Here is a 20,812-nt window from a genome sequence, read left to right as displayed (position 1 = left end):
CTCTTACCTATCCAGAATCAACCCCGACATACAAAATGTATGCCCCGCTTGCAATGTGTCCCCACATGACACCAACCATCTCTTTAATTGTAGTGTGGAACCAACGCCTCTAACACTCCTTTCCTTATGGTCCACCCCTGTTGAAACGGCAAGTTTCCTTGGACCCCCGTTAGAGGATATTGATGACAATTTGTGATCGGTCGCGGCTATTAAGTAGCATTGCTACAACAACAACAACATGGGCATTGAAATCGCCTAGGATAATGCGATTGTCGCCAGTGTGTAACGCACTAATATTAGGGCGGTATCCACTGGGGCAGAAGGTGGCAGGAGGGATGTACATGTTGATGATTTCTAGGTTTACTTTGCCTGACCGGACAGATAAGCCATGACGTTCCAGGACATTGTCCCTGCGGCCGATGTCGTGATCAAATATATGATATTGCACTGAGTGGTGTATGATAAACGCCAGACCGCCTCCATTCCCGCTCTCGCGATATTTTCTGTGGACATTGTACACAGAACAGGTATGCAGAGCAGATCTTGCTGTGAGTTTAGTCTCTTGAATCGCAGCAATGCGGATGTTGTGCCGCTTCAAGAAATCGACTATCTCCGTGATCTTACCATTACAGTTTAACTGCAGAATTCTGAAGTGCAACGGGGGAGACGTCGTCACTCTAGGAGTAAGTGACGGGTGACTATGCCTGGGTTGTAAGAGACTAGGACGCAATTGCTGGTGTGGCCCTGGGACTGGTCGTCCCTGGTAAGCATTGGGGCGCCCGGTTTATTTGGGTTTGCGACCTGGCAACACGGCGCAATGAAGCCCGTCGGGGGGTTTCCGTCGAGAAGACCAGAACATCTAGGAAAGTGGCAGCGGCCGTTGCATGGGCTGCATTGGGCGGATGTGGCAAACATATAAATTCTGTGCTTGCAGACGGTGCAAAAGTTGGTAGGGACTAAGAGTCTGTTTCTCTGAACTACACGATTTCTGCCGGGGAAGAAGGCGGGGGTAGGGGCTGATATACGGCATTGCTGCCCCCTCTACTACGGAGATTGTAGTTATGAGTGGGAGCGGCCGTATGAGCTGGAGGCACCATAGGGCGTGAGCAGCTGGGGAAACTAGTAGTCGCTTGCTGAGCAGCGGAGCTGCTGGAATGTAGTGAGGGAGAGGGGGGGGGGGGGCTACGGGACGCCCTTGGGAGTGAACAGCAGGGAGCAACAAAAGATTTATAGAAATTACCTGGACATCTGGTTTTAGGGTCTAGCCCTGAACGACCTGTCCGTGCAACCATCCCTTGCTCGACACACACTGACAAGAGTATGGCCGTCCTAAAAAGATTCTTTTCCGGCAAACGCAGTAAAACCATTTCTCAGGCCCGGTGTCAGGATACGGACCCGGATTGGGTTCGATACCTGACTGGAGCAGGAGAGTATGGAGCAGTCCCGCTGCGAGGAGCTGCTGTAGGGATGACAATTTGTGGGAAGGACATAACAAATTAAATGGGGTTACACTGAAATGACAGTTCTTGGTAGGGAAAAATCCCGAGTCGCTCCGGTACATAGAACCAACTGTCTTGGGAAGCGTGCAACATGCTGCTCAACGAATTCATTGGGATAACAATCAGGCAACAATTCATCCATTTGCCGTTTATTACATACATGAAAGCGGCGAAATTCTTATGAAAAGCTTTGTTGTCATTTCGGACTGTTTACATCACAACACAATTGCCGTTTATTTATTTTAAAAATATCTAGCGGAATATGTTAAAAATAACTTTGAAAATATTTCCAAAATTACATATTTTTCTAACGGGCAAGTGCACAGTATAAAAACAAAAAGAATTTTGTTAATCTTACCCACCATCAAAAAGATTTCGGTTTGAGTGCGGAGTGGCACTTTTTTCCAACTTCACATGGCAAAAATGCATGCGATGGTTTAGATGGGACCTTGAAAAGATTGGCTGCCAGAGCAAGTCTACAGAGAGCAAATAAGCCAATTCGAACGCCAAAAGAATTATTTGATTGGGCAATGGCGGCTTTCCCTAATATTTCATTTAAATATGTGGAAAACGATGAATACTACGAAGAAGAAAAGAACCTTGAAGCTAGATTTAAAAAGGCAATAGCAGTGAAAGGGACGTTGACATACCACTGCATGATTCCAGTGGCAGGAGGAACAGTAAAAGAATTTTTTTTTTTTTCTTTGGATGATCATTCAGTTGAAGTTCAAAAATAATTATTATGAAATATGTATACATTTAAGTTAAATTAAAAATTATTGTTAAATTGGCTTTAACTGTTTGTAGTAATCAATTGCCGTCTTCAAGACTGAGTTTGTTATTTTTGTAAAATTGATATTGTATAAGTTTGTTTATATATTAGACGGAATAAGTTCAATAAACTTTGCTCATTTTCTACCTATAATAATAAAATATAATAATATAAAAATAACTTGTAAAATCTTAATTTTACAAAAATAAGTATTATAATTTATTATAAATTATTAAATCCCATATTATTAGAAATTATTAAATTCTATTTCCGAATACGAAGTTTTTTATATTGTTACATGTAGTATCTAAACACACATACACATATACATATTTTCTTACGACGGTTTTGAAGTGCGCATTCCCATTTTATTTTCAGTAATATATATAAATACATTTTAAAAATAACTAAAAAAATAGAAATTGTTTTTTTTTTTTTGTATTCTAGGTTATGTATATTGTACTACAATAATGATTTGGTAAAACACAAATACTAGCTACCTGCTAAGTGGTTAGTAGGTTTGTTTACAAATGCATATACATATGTATATATGGTGAAGTTAAGTTAACCATACATGCATACACAGGCAGGCGTTGGCTGTATACAATTGTAGCACGTACCTGCTGCAAGTAAATGTAAGCAAGTTGCTCGAGGTCAGGTCAGAAATGAGTTAATATCTTTTGAACCACAAAATTGTCCAACTTAAAATAAAAAGGGTTTTTTGGATGAAAGTGTATCGCATATTATATATTATATTTTTATTATATATATTATTATATATATTTTTTTCGAAAATATTCGTGGGGGAAAACAGTATGTAATAATTATTTAAAGAATTTATTTTTTATTCATTATTTTGATCTTTTATAATTAAATATTTTTTTAACGAAAATATTATTACCTTCAAAATAAAACAAAAATGAATAAAATACGACGTGTAGAACCGAAAAGATATGGCATTTTGAATGTGGGTAAGCTTGCTTACCCATCGAATCTGAGCACATGCAGATCTCTGAAAAAAAATTTTTTTCGAGGAAATCCCATATATCAGGGTTGTTGACTTAAATTGCGAAAAGATTCCAACAAATAAATTTGGTGCCTTTTAAAAAGTGAAAATTTTTTTCTACAAATCCGTACGATTTGTAAAATAATGACCCATATGCGTGTGCATAAATGTGTGAACGCAAGAAAGAAAATAATGTTGTTTGATATTTGTTCAACTGGGGACAAATCAGAAACTTCCAGAGTTTTGGCAATATATTAATTGACGGCAAGAGATATTTTAATTTAACTTGAGAAAATTTCAAAATATTTTGAGATTTGTCGCAATACAATTTGAGAGGTAATTTTAGCAAGCGTGCCCACTGTAGCTAACCAATCGAGTTTTTCTTATTATGTTTTGCACATATATACCGTACTGAGATTTGGCAATATGGGGTTAGTATATATATATATATATATATATATATGAAATGAGATGTGCAATTTTTGGCGGGAACCAATAATTCCCGATAACCAAAATTGCCTTTAATTTTCTCGTTTTTTAAATATTTTTCAGTGATGGGAAGGAGGTATTAAATTTGATTTACTACTCACGGTTTACAAAGGGTACTTTTATTTTCGTATAGCTGGTTTTAATAGTGGCGTCGAAAGACCACTTTTTAAGGGGTGGATGCTATGCAACTCACCTCTTGTATAGGTACTCCTGCTGCGAATGCGGCGGTGATGGCGCTTTGAAGTGGCGATAAGGCTGGTGACAATGGCGATGGCGAACCGATGGTGGTGATGTGGTTGCTGGACACGGCGGTGATCATTATTTTAGTAGCTCGCTCCAATTTTAGGATACTGCAAGTACACTAGGTAGATGTGGAGAATATTTCTCGCACGAATATTTCTCACACTAACAAAAGGGGCACTTGGTAAATTTACAAAGAAAACTAGGATTTCAATTTTAAAGAAGCTATTTCTTTAATATAAAAATATTTACAAAACTTTTTTTGCGTCACACGCGGGATGGTAAAATTCTCGAATAATAAGAAAAAAAGGAATGTCAACAATGATACATATATATATACTACTTACATCAGTCAAGACATTGTTGGGGTTGCCAGAGAGGTGAAGTATACGGAAGTGTTATACTACAATTTTTATGAGTGCTTATTATGAGTCATTAGTAAGACTCATGCAGATAATTCACGAACTTAACATTAATATAAAAGGGTAATAAAATACGTATTTGGACGTATAACTAATTCACTGTCCGTAATTATACGTAAGAGGTACATATGTAGATTTTTTATAAATTCAACTTTCATTTTCAAATTCAATATCCTTAAGACTAATTTATGCAAGATAAAGGAGTTGGTTGTTGAACTGTCGCTCACACATCCTATTAGCCGCATCAAAATGTAAGTTAAAATTTTTAATATTTTTGTGATTTAAAATATTTGATATTTATTTACATTGGAGCCAACAAACAACTAAAGCTACTAGTTGAATTTATGGAAAAACATACTGCGTTAGCTAAAGATAGCTTACAAAAGATTAATAACGGCCGCGCGAAGAAAAACCAGCTATGGAGCAAACTAACGGACCTGCTAAATAGTAACGGTCCTCTTGTAAAGGCGACGCAGGCACGGCAGAAAGTGGGTTGTGGCATTAGAAATTATACAAATTCTCTTTGAAAATGTATTGTTTGTGTTAACAACGTACTTTTATTTCTTCTAGGTATGGACTGACTACAAATATAATACGAAACGCAAACTAACACGACGCATGAACAGTTTGAAAAGAACGGGCGGTGGTCCATATGATGCCGTTTCTTTAAACGACACGGAAGAACGGATAATTGCCTTAGCAATATACGAGGGATATACGTGCTTCGTACGCCTTTTATTTTTTATTTATGGCACACAGTTTTTGACAGGCACACATAACTTTCCAAACACTTCCCAAAATGTGAGAACGAGAGTGCCTTTATCGAAACACGGAAACCAAAACGGCCTCGTCGAGGGTTCGATATCGAATTGAATTATCTTACCGGCGAGTGTCGACCCTCGAATGAACTACGGAAAGCCACCCCTGGCTGCGACGTTCTACATTTACATTTCCTTAAATGTAGTGTTATGTAGTCGCATCAAGTAACTAAGGAGTTAAGATTTGATTGTATTAATTTCCTATCTTCGGACGAAAAATAGGGTTTAAAAGGCTTAATGTCATCAACATATATAAAACTTTTGAAAGATTTAATTAATGCATAGATATCATTTATGAATAGCAAGAACAGAATCGGGCCAAGATGGCTACCTTGAGGACCCAAGAAGATAAATATTGATCCACGTAAGCTGAGAAGTCTTAAGCCCGCTTCCTCCACACTTTCAATTGTGCTCTTCATGGCTTCAATTTCCACCTGAAAGTTGTTAGATTGATCTGGCAGCCCGTAGGGTCGACACAATGAAACATCGGTATGTTGTTGTTGTAGCAGTGCTTCGCCCCATCCAATAGGTGCGACCAACAACAAATTGTCCTCAGTGTTCTCTAACGGGAGTCCGAGGAAACTTGATGTTTCAACAGGGCTGGACCATAATGAGATGGGTGCTAGAGGCGCTGGTTCCACATTACAATTGAAGAGAGGGTTTTGTAATGTGGGAACACATAGCAAGCTTACTTACTTACTTAATTGGTGCTTAACCGTTTAAAGGTATTTGACCATCCAACAAGGCGCGCCAGTTGCTCCTTCTCTCTGCCAACCGGCGCCAATTGTTCACACCAAGGGAGTTTAAATCGTTTTCCACCTTGTCCTTCCAACGGAGCGGGGGCCGCCCTCTACCTCTGCTTCCATAGGCGAGTTCCGATAAAAACACTTTCCTGGCCGGAGCGTCATCTTTCAATCGCATAACATATCCTAGCCAGCGCAGCCGCAGCGTTTTAATACGCTGGAATATGTTAATGTCTGCGTATAGCTCGTACAGCTCATCGTTAAATCTTCTTCGGTACTCGCCATCGCCAACTCGTAGAGGTCCATAAATCTTTCGAAGAACTTTTCTCTTGAACACTTAAAGAGCCGCTTCATCTGCTGTTGTCATGGTCCACGCTTCTGCAATATAGCAGGATGGGTACGATAAGTGACTTGTAAAGTATGATTTTCGTTTGCCGAGAGAGGACTTTACTTTTCAATTGCCTACCTAGTCCAAAGTAACATTTATTGGCAAGAGTGATTTTTCGCTGGATATCAGAGTTGATGTTGCTGCTAGTGTTGATACTGGTTCCCGAATAAACGAAGTCTTACTATTTCAAAATTGTGGCTGCCAACAGTAGGGTGGTCGCCAAGGCGAATATGCGCTGACTTTTTGCTCTATGACAGCAGGTACTTCGTTTTGTCCTCATTCACCATCAAACCCATTTTTACCGCTTCTTTTTCCAGTTTTATGTAAGCAGAACTAACGGCGCGGGTGTTTAGGCCGATGATTTCAATGTCATCAGCACACGCCAGTAATTGCATGCTTTTATAGGATATTATTCCAGAGTGGTTAAGTTCTGCAGCTAGTATAATTTTCCCCAGCATCAAATTAAAGAAATCGCACGAGAGGGGGTCACCCTGTCTGAAACCTCGTTTAGTTTCGAACGGCTCGGAGAAGTCCTTCCCAATTCTGACTGAGCTGATGGTGTTGCTCAACGTCATTTTGCGGGGAAATCAAATTCAGACATAGCGGCATATAGGAAGCTCCTTTTCGTGCTGTCGAAGGCGGCTTTAAAATCGACGAAGAGGTGATGTGTGTCGATCCTTTTATCGCGGATTTTTTCCAACATTTGGCGCATTGTGAAAATCTGGTCGATGGTAGATTTACCAAGTCTGAAGCCGCACTGATAAGGTGCAATCAGTTGATTCACGGTGGGCTTCAATCTTTCGCACAATACACTTGACAGGACCTTATACGCGATATTAAGAAGGTTGGTTCCGCGATAGTTGGTGCAGTTTGCAGTATCCCCCTTCTTGTGAACTTGGCAAAGGATACTTAGATTCCAGTCGTCGGGCATGCACTCGTCTGCCCATATTTTGCGAAGAAGCTGATGCATGCGCCTTACCAACTCCTAGCCGCCGTATTTGAATAGCTCCGCAGGCAATCCATCAGCGCCCGCGGCTTTGTTGTTTTTCAATCTGGTTATTGCTATTCTTACTTCGTCATAATCAGGTGGGGGGACATTTATTCCATCATCATCGATTGCGGGATCGGGTTCGTCATCTCTGTGCGGTAAATCGTTGTCTCCATTTAGGAGAGCAGAGAAGTGTTCCATCCATAATCTAAGTACTCTCTGGACATCAGTTACAAGGTCGCCGTTTTCGTTAATACAGCAGTTTTCCCCGGTCTTAAAACCTTTCGTCTGTCGCCGAATTTTTTGGTAACATTTTCGGGTACTTTTCCTTGTGGCTAGCAGCTCAAACTCCTCGCACTCACGCCTTTCTGCCTCTGTTTTTTTCTTCCTGAAAAGGCGTCTCGCTTCTCTTTTTAACTCGCGGTAGCGTTCACACACTCCTCTTGTTGCGCTCGCTTTTAACGTAGCCCTGTAGGCAGCGTCTTTTCTTTCTGTTGCAACGCGGCATTCTTCATCGTACCAGTTATTTTTCCGTGGCCGCCGGTACCCAATTTTTTCCTCGGCGGCAGTACGAAGTGCTTTGGAGATATGCTCCCACTGCTCCTGTATTCCTTCAGGCTGAGTTGTGCTCTCAGAAAGCAGGTGTGAGAGCCGAGTTGCGAAATCATTGGCAGTATGTTGCAATTGCAGGGTTTCGACGTCTAGCTTTCCTTGTGTTTTTTGTTCCTTGGTTTTAGCGGCGCTGAGGCGGGTGCGTATTTTGGCTGCGACGAGGTAATGGTCCCAGTCGATGTTAGGTCCTCGGATCGTGCCCACATCTAAAACACTAGAGGCATGCCGTCCGTCAATCACAACGTAATCGATCTGATTGCGAGTATTTCGATCAGGGGAAAGCCATGTAGCTTGATGTATCTTTTTATGCATGAACCTCGTGCTGGATATCAACATGTTCAAAGCACCGGCAAAGTCAATCAGCCTCAGTTCATTAGGAGAAGTTTCATTGTGTAGGCTGTAAGCCCAAAACCACTTTCTTTGCCCACCCTGGCGTTAAGGTCGCCAAGCACGACTTTTATATCATGGCGGGGGCAGCGCTCGTATGTGCATTCTAATTGTTCATAAAAACCGTCTTTCACCTCATCGCCTTTCTCCTCTGTCGGCACGTGGGAGCAGACAAATGATATATTAAAAAATTTTGCTTTCATTCAGATAGCGGCGAGACGTTCGTCCACAGGCGTGAACGCCAATACTTGGCGACAAAATCTCTCTCCCACCACGAATCCTATGCCGAAAGTGCGCTTATTTATATGGCCAATCCAATAGATGTCACAATTTTTAATCTTCTTTCTTTCTTGCTGCCCAACGCATTTGTTGGATGGCGGTAATGTCAGAATTAACTTTGACGAGGACATCAACCAGCCGCGCATCTGCACCAATCCCATTCAGGGAGCGGACGTTCCAGGTGCATGCATTGTCCTTCAGACTTTTGCCATGGTCGTCACCATTTTTATCCGAGGCTTGTTATTACTTTTCATTGGAGTATGGTTTGACGTGGCGGGTCCCAAGCCCAGCGCACAACCCGCTCAGCGGGGGTGAAAATATTACTTGCACGTTTATATAGCGAGCCGCTGGCTCCAAGACAGACGCACGCTTGCAGCCGCACCTAGTGGTGAACAGACGCTGCGGATGGGAGATCCCCCAGATAGCCCTTAAACCGATTATATCAGAGTGGCCTAGCCAGGTTGTCGCCTTCGAACATTAGCTCACCACTAAACGGATGTTAAGTGGCAACCCAGAGGATACTTGGCCGCAAGCAACCGGAAGTAGTGAGCTGCTTGAACCGCATGCAAAAGAACCGCTCTGGCCATTCCCATGTGAATGGCGGTCAGAAGCTTTCCAACTTTCTTGGACTTCTACACACAGCTCCAACCTATACACATTGCAAGCAGGATATACATTTTGTATGTCGGAGATGATTCTGGATAGGTAGGTTACAGTATCCAGATCAAATAATACGTTCCTCCTCTGCTAGTTCTGTGTATTTTTCTTTGAGGACCGGATTTGCTGGGCAATTCCTGGCATAGTTGTCCGACGCCTGTTTTGGCTATCACTGAGGACTTGCTTGTGCTTTTTTGCTTCACACGGCTGTGTTCTCAGTTGCCGTGTTTCCTCATAATGGTTACGGAGATGACCCCTTAAGCCCCTGGGAGGTATAGTCTCATCAATCACATGTCTGTTGGGATGCCCAGGTTTCTGGGTATTCACCAGAAACTGTTTGGTTAGCATTTCATTTGTCTCCCTAATGGGGAGTACTCTCGCCTCATTGTGTAGATGGTGGTCTAGGGAAATAAGAATACAGCCCGTAGCGGTTCTGAGGGAAGTATTTGACAGGCCTGTACTTTTTTCCAGTAACCTTTAGACTTGGGGACCATATTGGGGATGCGTATCATGCAATCGGCCGACCAATTGCAATTGCTTTGTAAGTGGTGATGACCGTTTCTTTATCTTCATCCCAAGTGTTGTCGGCAAGAGATTTGAGGATTTTATTACGGCTCTGGATTTTTAGTACAACTGCGGCTGCATGCTCCAAAATGTAGATCCTGATCGAAACATTACACCCAAGATTTTACGGTGTAAGACAGTCGGTAGCGTGGTGCTATCGACGTGGATGTTCAATATGGTCGACATTTGGCGCGTCCGTTTTGTAAATAATGTCGCCGGAGATTTGGTCTGTGACAATGTCAGGTTTCGCGAGGCGAAGAAACTGGAGAGATCAGGGAGATATCTGTTTATTTTGTTACAAAGCTCATCGATCTGTGGGCCTGGGCCTTTGGCCATTATTGTGCAGTCATCGGCGTAGGAAACGATAGTGACTCCATCTGGTGGTGAATGTAGCTTTGATATGTAGAAGTTAAACAGAGGTGGGGATAGGACAACACCCTGCGACACCCCTTGTTTAATTCTTCTTGGTTTGGATGTTACGTTCCAAAATCGGTTTAGTCATGTGTAGTGTATTCTACCATTTCCGCGCCACTGCGCTAACCCTTCAACTCTATTGCGATTTCGTTATCTCTTTCGAAGTTCAGTTAAAGGACGTCCTGGGGCTTAAAGCCTTGTAGCAGTGGCTAAAGCTATGTTGGGAACTACATAAGTTACAGTCATATTAGCCCGCAAAGGGTGATATAAAATTTTGACAATAATGGGTCATGTAAACCTTTCTTAATCGTTTTAACACAATTTATAATTTTTGTTCAATTTTGTTCAATTTTAATTACATATTCAGTAGGTTAGGTTAGGTTAAGAGGGCGTGCGTGGTTATTACCCACTCTTCCACTCGGAGACATTTTTGTCCATTGTGGGAGCCCTCACTAAGTGCAGGGTGGCGGCATATTTATTTAACCCCATTGCCTCCTAGTGATCCTCAGCGAACAAATTGCTTTCCCTGATGAACCCAAGATGAAGTGAGACGTCCACCTTCCCAACCTCTGCCAGGCTGTAGAAGAACCGTGAGCCCAGAAATCTAAGCCTTCTTCTTTGAAGCGATTCTCCCCAGGAGATAAATCAGAGGTGGTAGGACGGAGCTGTCCCCCTGACTTATGTCCAAATCGGAAACTTGCCTAGCCATCTCATCCGCGAGTTCATTCCCTTCAATGCCGCTGTTCCCAGGGACCCAGCAAAGGGAGACATTGAGATGGCTTGTAGAAGCCAGAGAGGCTCTACACCTCCGCTCGATATCCGATGTTATGAAAAAATATTTTCTCTCTAAATAAATTTTAGTTGTTAAAGAATTATTGAAAAATAACGAACGATATTATCGTGTTTTTATTAAATACGATATACCCTTAAGGCGGCTTGGCTGTCAACAAAGATTGTTACGTCGGTGTCGGAGACCACACTATCTTGAAGCTTTGCTGCTCTGTCTATGGCATAGACCTCGGCCTGAAATACACTGTGATGTAGATGTGTTGAGTATATCCCTGCTCCAGTTCTCTTTTCCATTTTCTAGCCGTCGGTGTAGATTGTAATGCCCCTGCCTTTATCTAGGCCTACTTCCAATTCCTCCCTTGAAAGATATCGTATGTAATAACTCATTAAATTTTTAGCATTTATAAGAAAATGAAGACTCAATTAACTCATAATTAATTTCCAGTTTTGTTGCAATGCAGAATTGGTATAGTCTTCTAATGCATACAGATAGCACCAAAGTTGACGAAATCCGAAAAAATGTGAAAATAGTTTCTTGATTGTGTTCAAATATTTGAACATTTTTGTAGTACATATTTACATACACAAATATATAAGTATATCTATGTATATAAGTCAAGAGGTTCGTTATCTAGCGGTTTTTAGAAGAAATTATAACCGTGCAAAAAATAGTGCGACTAATCCATAAAGAGAGCGGTCTCCGATTGATCTCTTTTGTCTACATTGGGGCATAATTGACCCCCTCTAGTCCCTTTTGGGTACAGTTGGGATTATTCAAGTTGAGATATATGTAGCCCATTGTTGTGGAGAATTGATATATTACAACGCATTATGAAGGCGCCGTATTGGTTCTGAATTGCGACCGTGTGTAGTTACAATGCCCATATTTGACGAAACGGTACCGTTTCTATTTTGATTTGCTTTAAAAAAAAATATAGTTCTCGGTCGGACCAGCATTATTTAACTTATTTATGTAATATGTATTTGTGACATTTTGTATAGAAAAAAAATAGATATAAATGTAAGGCGCGATAACCTCCGCAGAGATCTAAGGCCGAGCTTCTTTTCCAATTTGCGTCGTGCTCCTCTTGATTTTCCCTACAAATTGGCCGGACGGGACCTACATGTTTTAAGCCGACTCCGAACGGCATCTGCAAGGCAGATGGGGTTTCACTGAGAGCTTTTCATGGAAGAAAAATTTTCTTCTAATTTAAAAACCTTATTTCTAAAATTTTGATGTTGCTTTGCTCGGGGTGCGAAACCCAGGGCATACGGTGTGGTAGGCCGAGCACGCTACCATCACACCACGGTGGCCGCCGATTTTTGTATATAGGTTCATATTATTTCCGTAGGAAATAAAACAACACCAAATGTATCGTATGTGTAATCGTTTTCGTTGTTCTTATTTGAAACTTCACCGAGATCGGGATCAATCTTTACTTCGATTTTATTGGTTTCGCAAAATGAACCTTAATACCTTAACCGTAAACACCGGCTAATGCAGCAAATCCACTTTGCGATTAGATCATCTTTGAAGATATAAGCATATCACATAAATTAGCTTATCCAGCAATACAGTAGCAACAACGTAATTCCTAGAAAACAGTACACTGTTAGCAAGCACAATAGTGGTCAGGTAAAAGTGCATAAAGGTAGTTGGGAGTTTTTGGTGGTCAGTTAGTGTCGTAAAAGTTAGGGATTAGTTTAATAGAAGGGTTTATGGTATAATTCTACGCTATAGTGTCTTAACATAATTCCGTTACTGCGCAAGTACCGATCGTTCATATTTGCACCGCCGCTAACTCGCTTTATTTCTGCCAGTGGGGCAGAAAGAGACGATTTAAATTCCACGATAGTCGAAAAAACAGCGAGTACAAGCAACATAATTGAAAAACTTCTTAACTAAATGGCGCAAAAGATAAATGCGCCACAGGTCGAACTGGATAATAGCAACTGTCGATTACGAGAAACTCAATTGCAATGAGCCGAGACCCACGAAGAAGTAAATAATGCGAGTGTATCCTCATTGTCATTAGTATTGCCGGAATTAAATCGCACGCTTTCATCAAGTAGAGGAATACAACATCGCAAGCTCTACGACTTTCCTGAATTTGATGGCCGACTGTTCTAGGAGGCATTCCACATGACAACAGAGGAGTACGGGTACAACGATAGGCAAAATATTATGTGTTTGCAGAATGCTAAAAAGGGCAAAGCAAGAGATTTTGTTGAGTGTTTCTTGATTCACAGCAGTAATGCGTCACAAGTTATGAAGACTTTGGAAGAGCGATTTGGTAGTGCAGACCTACTGGTGAAAAGTCATATTAGTTAAATACGCGACATACTCAGTATCGCGGATAATCGTATCGATATACCTTTTACGACTAAAGTGCAGATTTTGGCGTCATTCTTAAAAGCCAAAAACTGCGACCACCATTTATGCAATCCAACGCTCATGGATGAATTATTGTCGAAGTTTCCAGTACAACGGAGGCTGGAGTGGGCTAGGCACGCCATATCAATTACACCATCTATAGTCGATTTTAACAAGTGGCTGCAATAGTTGACACGCATAGTTAGTTTAGCATGCGCAAACACAAACGAACATCCGAAATTGTCGACGGTACATGGTGAACAACGCCAGAGAGTTCTCATACCAACGAAGTAGCAACTAAAAACGGTGCTAAATTTGCTCCGACGATCAAGAGGTCGAAAAACGTAAACAGTTTTTAGATTTGCCCTGTAATCAGAGGTGGCGTATTGCACGTTTGAACAAACTCTTTTTTTCGTGTCTGAGATCAGGTAATGTAGGCAGTAGCTGTTCCAGGCGTCGTAATAAGAGTGGTCCCAATGCAACTAGATTTACGCATAAGCTTCTAAACGAAGCAATAACTAGCGAAAATAAATAACCAGAAGCACGTCCCATGCTTACTAGCCATGTTATAGGTTCCGCTAACTCTAAAGTTTTGTTTAAAATTTTACCCGTACAGTTGTATGCAGGAAACAAACAAATTGATATTTATGCATTTTTCGATGAAGGTTCTGCCATTACTCTAATGAACGAAAATCTTGCAACAAGCCTTGGCCTCAAAGGGAAAACAGAAAATTTAACCTCCAATGGTGTAGAAGTAACACGGCAATAGAGATGTCTAAACGAGTTGAAATCAGAATATCCAGAGTAAGAAATAATGATAAAATGTTTAATTAAAAAAACGTTAGTACGGTACAGAATCTCCAATAGCCAATGCAGAAACTTGAGAGAAGCTCTGGTCGAAGTATCGCCACTTGAAGAAGTTGCCCATTTGAAATTATGAGGACGTATTTCCTGAACTGCTTATTGGAATCGATAACGTTCACCTAGGAGTTGCGCAGGATCCAGCGGTAGTCAGGAACAAGTTAGGTTGGGTTGTGTATGGTTCGGCGGCAGGTAATCCGACTGTTTATGGAAATCGTTTCTTACGCAAGTTTATAACAATGAATGTAAAGAAATTAATCAGATCGTGAAAGAATTCATAGCAAGCGATCAGTTAAGCATGCGATTCGCCGAGCATGTGGAGAACGATGAAGTTAAGAAGGCCAAATACCTGTTGAAGATTACGACTGTTTGTATGGGATACGGGAATGATAGTTTTGTAACTGGCCTCTTATGGAAAAGCGCGGACTCAAAACTCCGAAGTAACCGAATGATGGCTGAAAAATGATTTCTTCTCCTGGGAAAGTAGTTTGAAAGCAATGAGCATCTTAAGGAAGAATACGCTAGTGTTATGACCGAAAAATATATGGAAAAAGGGTACTCGAGAAAGCTGCGGAAAGAAGAATCGGAAGTGTACAACAGTCGTACATGGTACATATGTACCTCATTTTGCAGTCTATATTCCAAACAAACCGGATAAGTTGAGGTTTTTCTTCGATGCTGCCGCAAAGATTGATGGTCAGTCCTGAATTTTACTCTGCCTAGTGGTCCGCACCAGTGTCAACCCTTAGCAGTGGTTTTAGTGAAGTTTAGGCAGAGAAAGATTGGAGTCTGTGCGGATATTGTCGAGATGTTTCACCAGGTGAAAATTCGGGAGGAGGATCAGTCAGCGCAGATATTTCTTTGGAGGGCTGACACCAACGAACCAATCGAAGAGTATACAGTGACAGTGACATTCGAGGCAACTTCTTCCCCTTGTTCAGCTCATTTCGTCAAAAGCAAAAATGCACGCGATTTTGAAGATCAGTTTCCAGAGGCGGTTAGCATTATAACTAACAACCACTATATTGACGATTTGGTTCACTGTTTTTCTAGCGAAAGGGACGTCCTGAATATTATACCGGAAGTTGCATGGGTACATAAGAAAGGCGGTTTCTATCTTAAGCGTATGGCCTAGAATTGCCTACTGGTCAACTGGTTGATAACCACGAAAGTCAACAAGTTTTGAGTCTCGATAAAGAAACGTCGCAGGTTCTGTAGGTGCTAGGTACGTGCTAGAACACTCTTCGTTTCGCTACGTCATTCGCGAATGTCGACAAAAGACTACTGGAGGGGGCAAGAGTGCCTATAAAACGAGAAGTGCTAAGTATAACTATGTCCTTGCTTGATCCGGTGGCATACTGGCATGTGATAGAGACGTCAGGAACAGTGAAGATAGCATTCAAAGCAGGAAAGACGAAATGTGCGACATTAAAGCTGAATTCGATCCCTAGATCGTTTAGAACCACAGTCGGAGGTGCTAGATACTCGTTTACGCAAGTATATCGAGCAAAGTCACGATGTAGAGCCCTCGAGAGTAGTGATGTGGAGCGATTCGAAGACGAATATTTCGTGGATTAAGTCAGACAGTCGCCGCTACAAACCGTGCGTAGTCACAGAGTTAACGAGCTTAGTGGTGGTGGCTCCCAAATGGGATGAAACAAGCCGACTTCGAAGCGCGAATTAGAAGCACGCGTAGGGAATCTCTGTGGGCAACTGGCCCAAGATTTTTATTCGGAGATGAGACGGAGTGGACGAATTATGTAGAACCGGATGATACGAAGGAAGAGGTACGAACAAAACTCGCATTCTTACTTACTTTTAACAAATTAACGTTTTTTGAAATGTATTCGTTGTTTCAGCACATGCAGAGAATTGTAGCGTGGATCTAGTGCTGCCGCGATAATTGTAGCAAAGATCCAGAAGAGAGGAAACTATCCCATTTGGACACGTCAGATTTGGAGAGAGCTAACTCGGCGATTTGTCGCACCATTCAGAGGGAGTCTCATGGCAAGTATTACACGTCATTGGGATTGACAGGAAAAGTAGGACGCGATAGCTCACTGTGGAGATTGATACGGTATCTGGATGACTTTGTAGTTGTGCGCATCAATGGTAGGCTGAATAATCCCGCTCCCTTTAGAAGATGCTTGTGGGCTGATCATACTTCCAAAAGTCACCAACTTGATAGTTGATCATTACCGTAATTGCTGTCGAAACCAAAACGACGAGACGATCACAGCATAGCTTAGGAGGCGTTATTGGATCCCTAACGTATGGGTGGCAGTAAATAAAACTACCAGAAGGTGCCTAAAATGCAAAAAGGATCTTGATCAACCAGCAGTACCATTGATGGGACAGTTGCCTAAGAGTAACACCATTCGTGAAACCATCCACTCTTCAGGCAACTGTCCCGTCATTGGTACTGCTCGTTGATCGCGATCCTTTTTGCATTTTAGGCACGTTCTGGTAGCTTGAAACCATTCACTTACGTGGGTTTGACCTATATGGGTCCCTCTACCGCAGTGAGAAGTGCTGGATAGCGTTGTTGACCTGTCTGACTACACGGGCCGTACATCTTGAGATAGCCAGGGACTTATCTCCCGATACCTGCTTGATGTGTATCCGAAATTTTATGAACAGGAGTGTCACTACGGTGCGGATAAGTTCTGGTAATGGCACGAATTTCGTTGGAGAGGAGAGGGAACTGAAACGCCAATTATCAGAACTCGAAAATGTAAGATAGCAGACGCCTTGTCGAAGAGGATGGTTTAGTGGGTTTTCAACTGTTCTCTTAATTTCCACGAGGGAGGCTGCTGGGAGCGCCTGGTCCGAAGCGTGAGACGAGCCATGGGGGATACACTGCACAGTAAAAGTGCACAGGACCACCTTTTTTTATAGCTTAAAGGTTGAGGCCGAGAATATTCTCAATTCGGGGCCGCTTACTGACATACCTTTAGTTGCACCTATCAAAGAACCCCTCACTCCTAACCATTTCCTTTTAGGTACGGCAAACTATGACCAGTCCTAATCCTCTTGATGAGAATCTGCGCGCTACCAGGAAACAATGGCGAAAGATTCAACAGCTCCAGAACGCAGTGGTATCAGCCTTTGAAAGAGTTGGAAATCATTCTAGTTTGCGACGTTGGCGTGCACCGCTCCAAATGGCTTAAGGGAAGGGTGATACGAATGTATCCAGGTAAGCATTCGCAAGTCAGAGCAGCGGAAGTGAAGACAAAGCTTGGCACGTACAAAAGACCGGCTCGTATGCTGGCTTAGCTAGATGCTGGTGAATCTGGGTCGAGCTAGATTCAGGAAGGCTGGGATGTTGTGGAGAGTTGATATTTTGCAACGAATTGTGAACTGCTTCTGAACTGCTACCGTGCATATTTGAGTTACATTGCCCGTATATGGTAACTCTGGCGAAACGGCACCGTAATTATTCAAGAAAAATGCGGAGCCCTATACCGAACCTAAATGACTTGGAACATATTTTCCATTATAATCGACCCATATCTCTTGGAATGAGTTGGCGACTTAATAATTTTTTTACATAGATGTTTCTAACAATTTTTTTTGCAAGTTCCAATATTGTGTTTAAAATGTACATAACCTCTGACCATACGAAAACTAACACTTTTTGATGAGAAAAGGGAATAGTCTTCATTCGTTCCCATATGGGTACATATGGGATTGGTCCTATGGTTCCTATTCGGGTGGGTATAAATGGATACAATTAGTCTCTTCATAGGACATGCTCCAACAAAAGGGAAAAGTTGAACGCATACAAAGAGATCAAAACTGGATTAGTCGCATGCTCCTTTGCGACTCATCCCGGGCTCATCTTAGACTAATCGCATTTTTTGCAGGGAAATTATACAGTCCACACAAATATATACATATATATATACAATGCACATACCATCCATAAGTATCAGAAAATTTTATAAATATACCTAAATAGCAAGCGAGACTTTAATTGCCCCACCTAGTATTAAAGTACATGACAAGCATTGCTTATCAGTGCTCATACTCAGTAAGAGGTATCGAGTATACTTGATCAAAGTGAGTAATTCGGAACTTTTACCAAAAGTGAAAAAACTTTTTTAAATGTCGTACGTTTTCAATTTAATAGAAAACACGTAAAGAAGTTTAAGTTTGGACGAAACCGAACATTATACAGAGGAATACCCATTTATGTGCTCTTACATTTATTTTAGGGATTTTTGGAGGGAGGGTTAGAGCATAAGGAAGACAGAGGCAGAGGTCAAAAGGCCTGTTCAAGAGTATAAGTGAGGAAAAGCAAGAAGAGGAGGAGTGGTATAAAAACGGGATATAGAAGGCGGTGGAGAGGAAATTGGAGAAAGGACAGTATAAGGGTTATAACTAAATGAATTGGAGTTTTTACGTAGAGACTGATATATAAAATTAGCCTGTGTACGAAAGCAATGCACCGGGTAATACTACATTAGTATATATACATACACATGGCGGCCACCGTGGTGTGATGGTAGCGTGCTCCGCCTACCACACCGTATGCCCTGGGTTCACACCCCGGGCAAAGCAACATCAAAATTTTAGAAATAAGGTTTTTCAAGTAGAAGAAAATTTTTCTAAGCGGGGTCGCCCCTCGGCAGTGCTTGGCAAGCGCTCCGGGTGTATTTCAGCCATGAAAAGTGTTCGGAGTCGGCATAAAACATGTAGGTCCCGTCCGGCCAATTTGTAGGGAAAAGCAAAAGGGGCACGACGCAAATTGGAAGAGAAGCTCGGCCTAAGATCTCTTCGGAGGTTATCGCGCCTTACATTTATTTTTTTTTTTTATATACATACATACATATGTGTAAAAACTTTCACTAATATCAATTTTACCCTCTGGGCTTTACGCTTATCAGCTCTTTGATTTTGATGATATATTCTGCTAAAATTAGAAACAATAACAGGAACTGGTAGAGCAATCACAAGGACACCGCTGAGGGAGCAGACTCCTCCCACGATTTTGCCAGCAATAGTTTCAGGCACCATATCACCGTATCTGCAAAAAGAGAATAAAATTACTAAAACGTTTAGATTATTTGGAGATATTAACAAATTTAGTTGCATATTTTAATACAGACAACCTTTCTCCTTAATTGCCAAATAGATTGAGGACTTCCTAAAGGACTACGGATTGTTCAGGCCAGCAAACTAATATCCCAATCTAAAATATAAACTTCATACACTCTAATGTGGCCCAATCTCAAATCAATTTTTTTCATTAATGACCCAGTCCAAAGTGAGTCGTTGCTAAGCAGCTAGTTTTCGCCTAAAAAAGTTAATGAACGAAGGCAGGTAATAGTATTCGCGGTCTTACGGCCCACAAACTTATTAAACTGACTATCCAATAATATAAGGAGATAATAAGCCATTATACAGTCAATGTAACCGGCTTATATGTTTCTTGTTTATATTAGTTTGCCTTCTATTGTGCTGGCATATATATGCCCAACGAACACGTAACAAGTAGGGGTGGGACTTTTCGAATAAACATTATTCGAATATTAATTTCTTTTGTTCGCCAGGTATTCATAATTCGAATAATATTTATTCGAAATTTAGTCGTTTATTCGAATTCCTTTCCTTATAATAATACTATTCGAATAGTAAAGTAAAAAAAAATCTGTTTTTCTTACGCTCATCGCTTGTACATATGAGCATGCACATGTATGTATACATACATATATTTATGTGTGTATAGATGCATATGTGCATATATTTTTGTTTGTTTGGGGTTGCTTTGTTAATATTCATTTATTTAGTTATATATACATAACCAAAGTTGTGCTTGAGTCTTAAGCTAGAAATATCGGGGTCGTTATACAATGCACTGATCATAGAACTTTGTTTATTAGTAAACAAGTGTATAAATTTTCATACAAAAATGTAGATGTATTTTAATAAAAATAATATGGGGAATTTTGTTTCCCATACACATACATATGTACGTAAGTACATATGTTGTAAGTTAGGTTAGGTTGCGAGGGCTGAGCTGGATACTATGGTAACAGCTCACTACTTACGCCAACGATGGGCAATACCCTATACGGTCTCAAAGAGGACCCATACCCTGCCTAAAGCGGGACAAACCACTTCGTGGGATTTATGTATTTTGCTAGAGCCTTGACTTCATACCTAGAGACCTCAGCAAGGTCATGTAGAAAAGATTTACCAAGGATTGCCAACCTACGCCTACTAAGCGCTGGACAATGACAGAGAAGGTGCTGAACACTCTCCTGCTCTTCTGTACATCTGCAGCTGCGACAATAGTCGAAGGTCGTCACCGGCACTCTAGCACCATGTGTGCCTATTAAACAATGCCCTGTTAGAACCCTTATCCGGGACGATAGAACTGATTTGTTTAAAATCAGGAGCGCTCTTTTGCGCCCCTTGTCATATGAGTGCCAGGTTAGCCTGGATGTCTCACACGATGATATGGCTGACCATAGTCCACTTGCAATTCTTAAAGTGCTTGTGTTC

The 20,812-nt window shown here is 41.3% G+C and overlaps 1 protein-coding gene across 7 annotated transcripts in view; it reads right to left on the bottom strand.

Annotated features, from left to right (window-relative positions):
- Window positions 1-19,332, bottom strand: part of LOC137235415 (potassium voltage-gated channel protein Shal-like) — a 1,011,987-nt gene extending 992,655 nt beyond the window's left edge. For all 7 annotated transcript variants that reach the window (XR_010947886.1, XR_010947885.1, XR_010947887.1 and 4 more), the window contains exon 1: window positions 19,169-19,332. Coding sequence is in view for 4 of the 7 variants with exons in the window: in XM_067758390.1 (XP_067614491.1) it covers window positions 19,169-19,321 (153 nt within the window). In the remaining 3 variants the exon portion in view is untranslated. The remainder of the gene's footprint in view (window positions 1-19,168) is intronic.
- Window positions 19,333-20,812: the final 1,480 nt, after the last annotated feature.

This window comes from Eurosta solidaginis, chromosome X (genome assembly GCF_040869045.1).
Source record: "Eurosta solidaginis isolate ZX-2024a chromosome X, ASM4086904v1, whole genome shotgun sequence".
NCBI classification, from domain to species: domain Eukaryota; kingdom Metazoa; phylum Arthropoda; class Insecta; order Diptera; family Tephritidae; genus Eurosta; species Eurosta solidaginis.
This window is presented reverse-complemented; position numbering and strand designations above follow the sequence as displayed.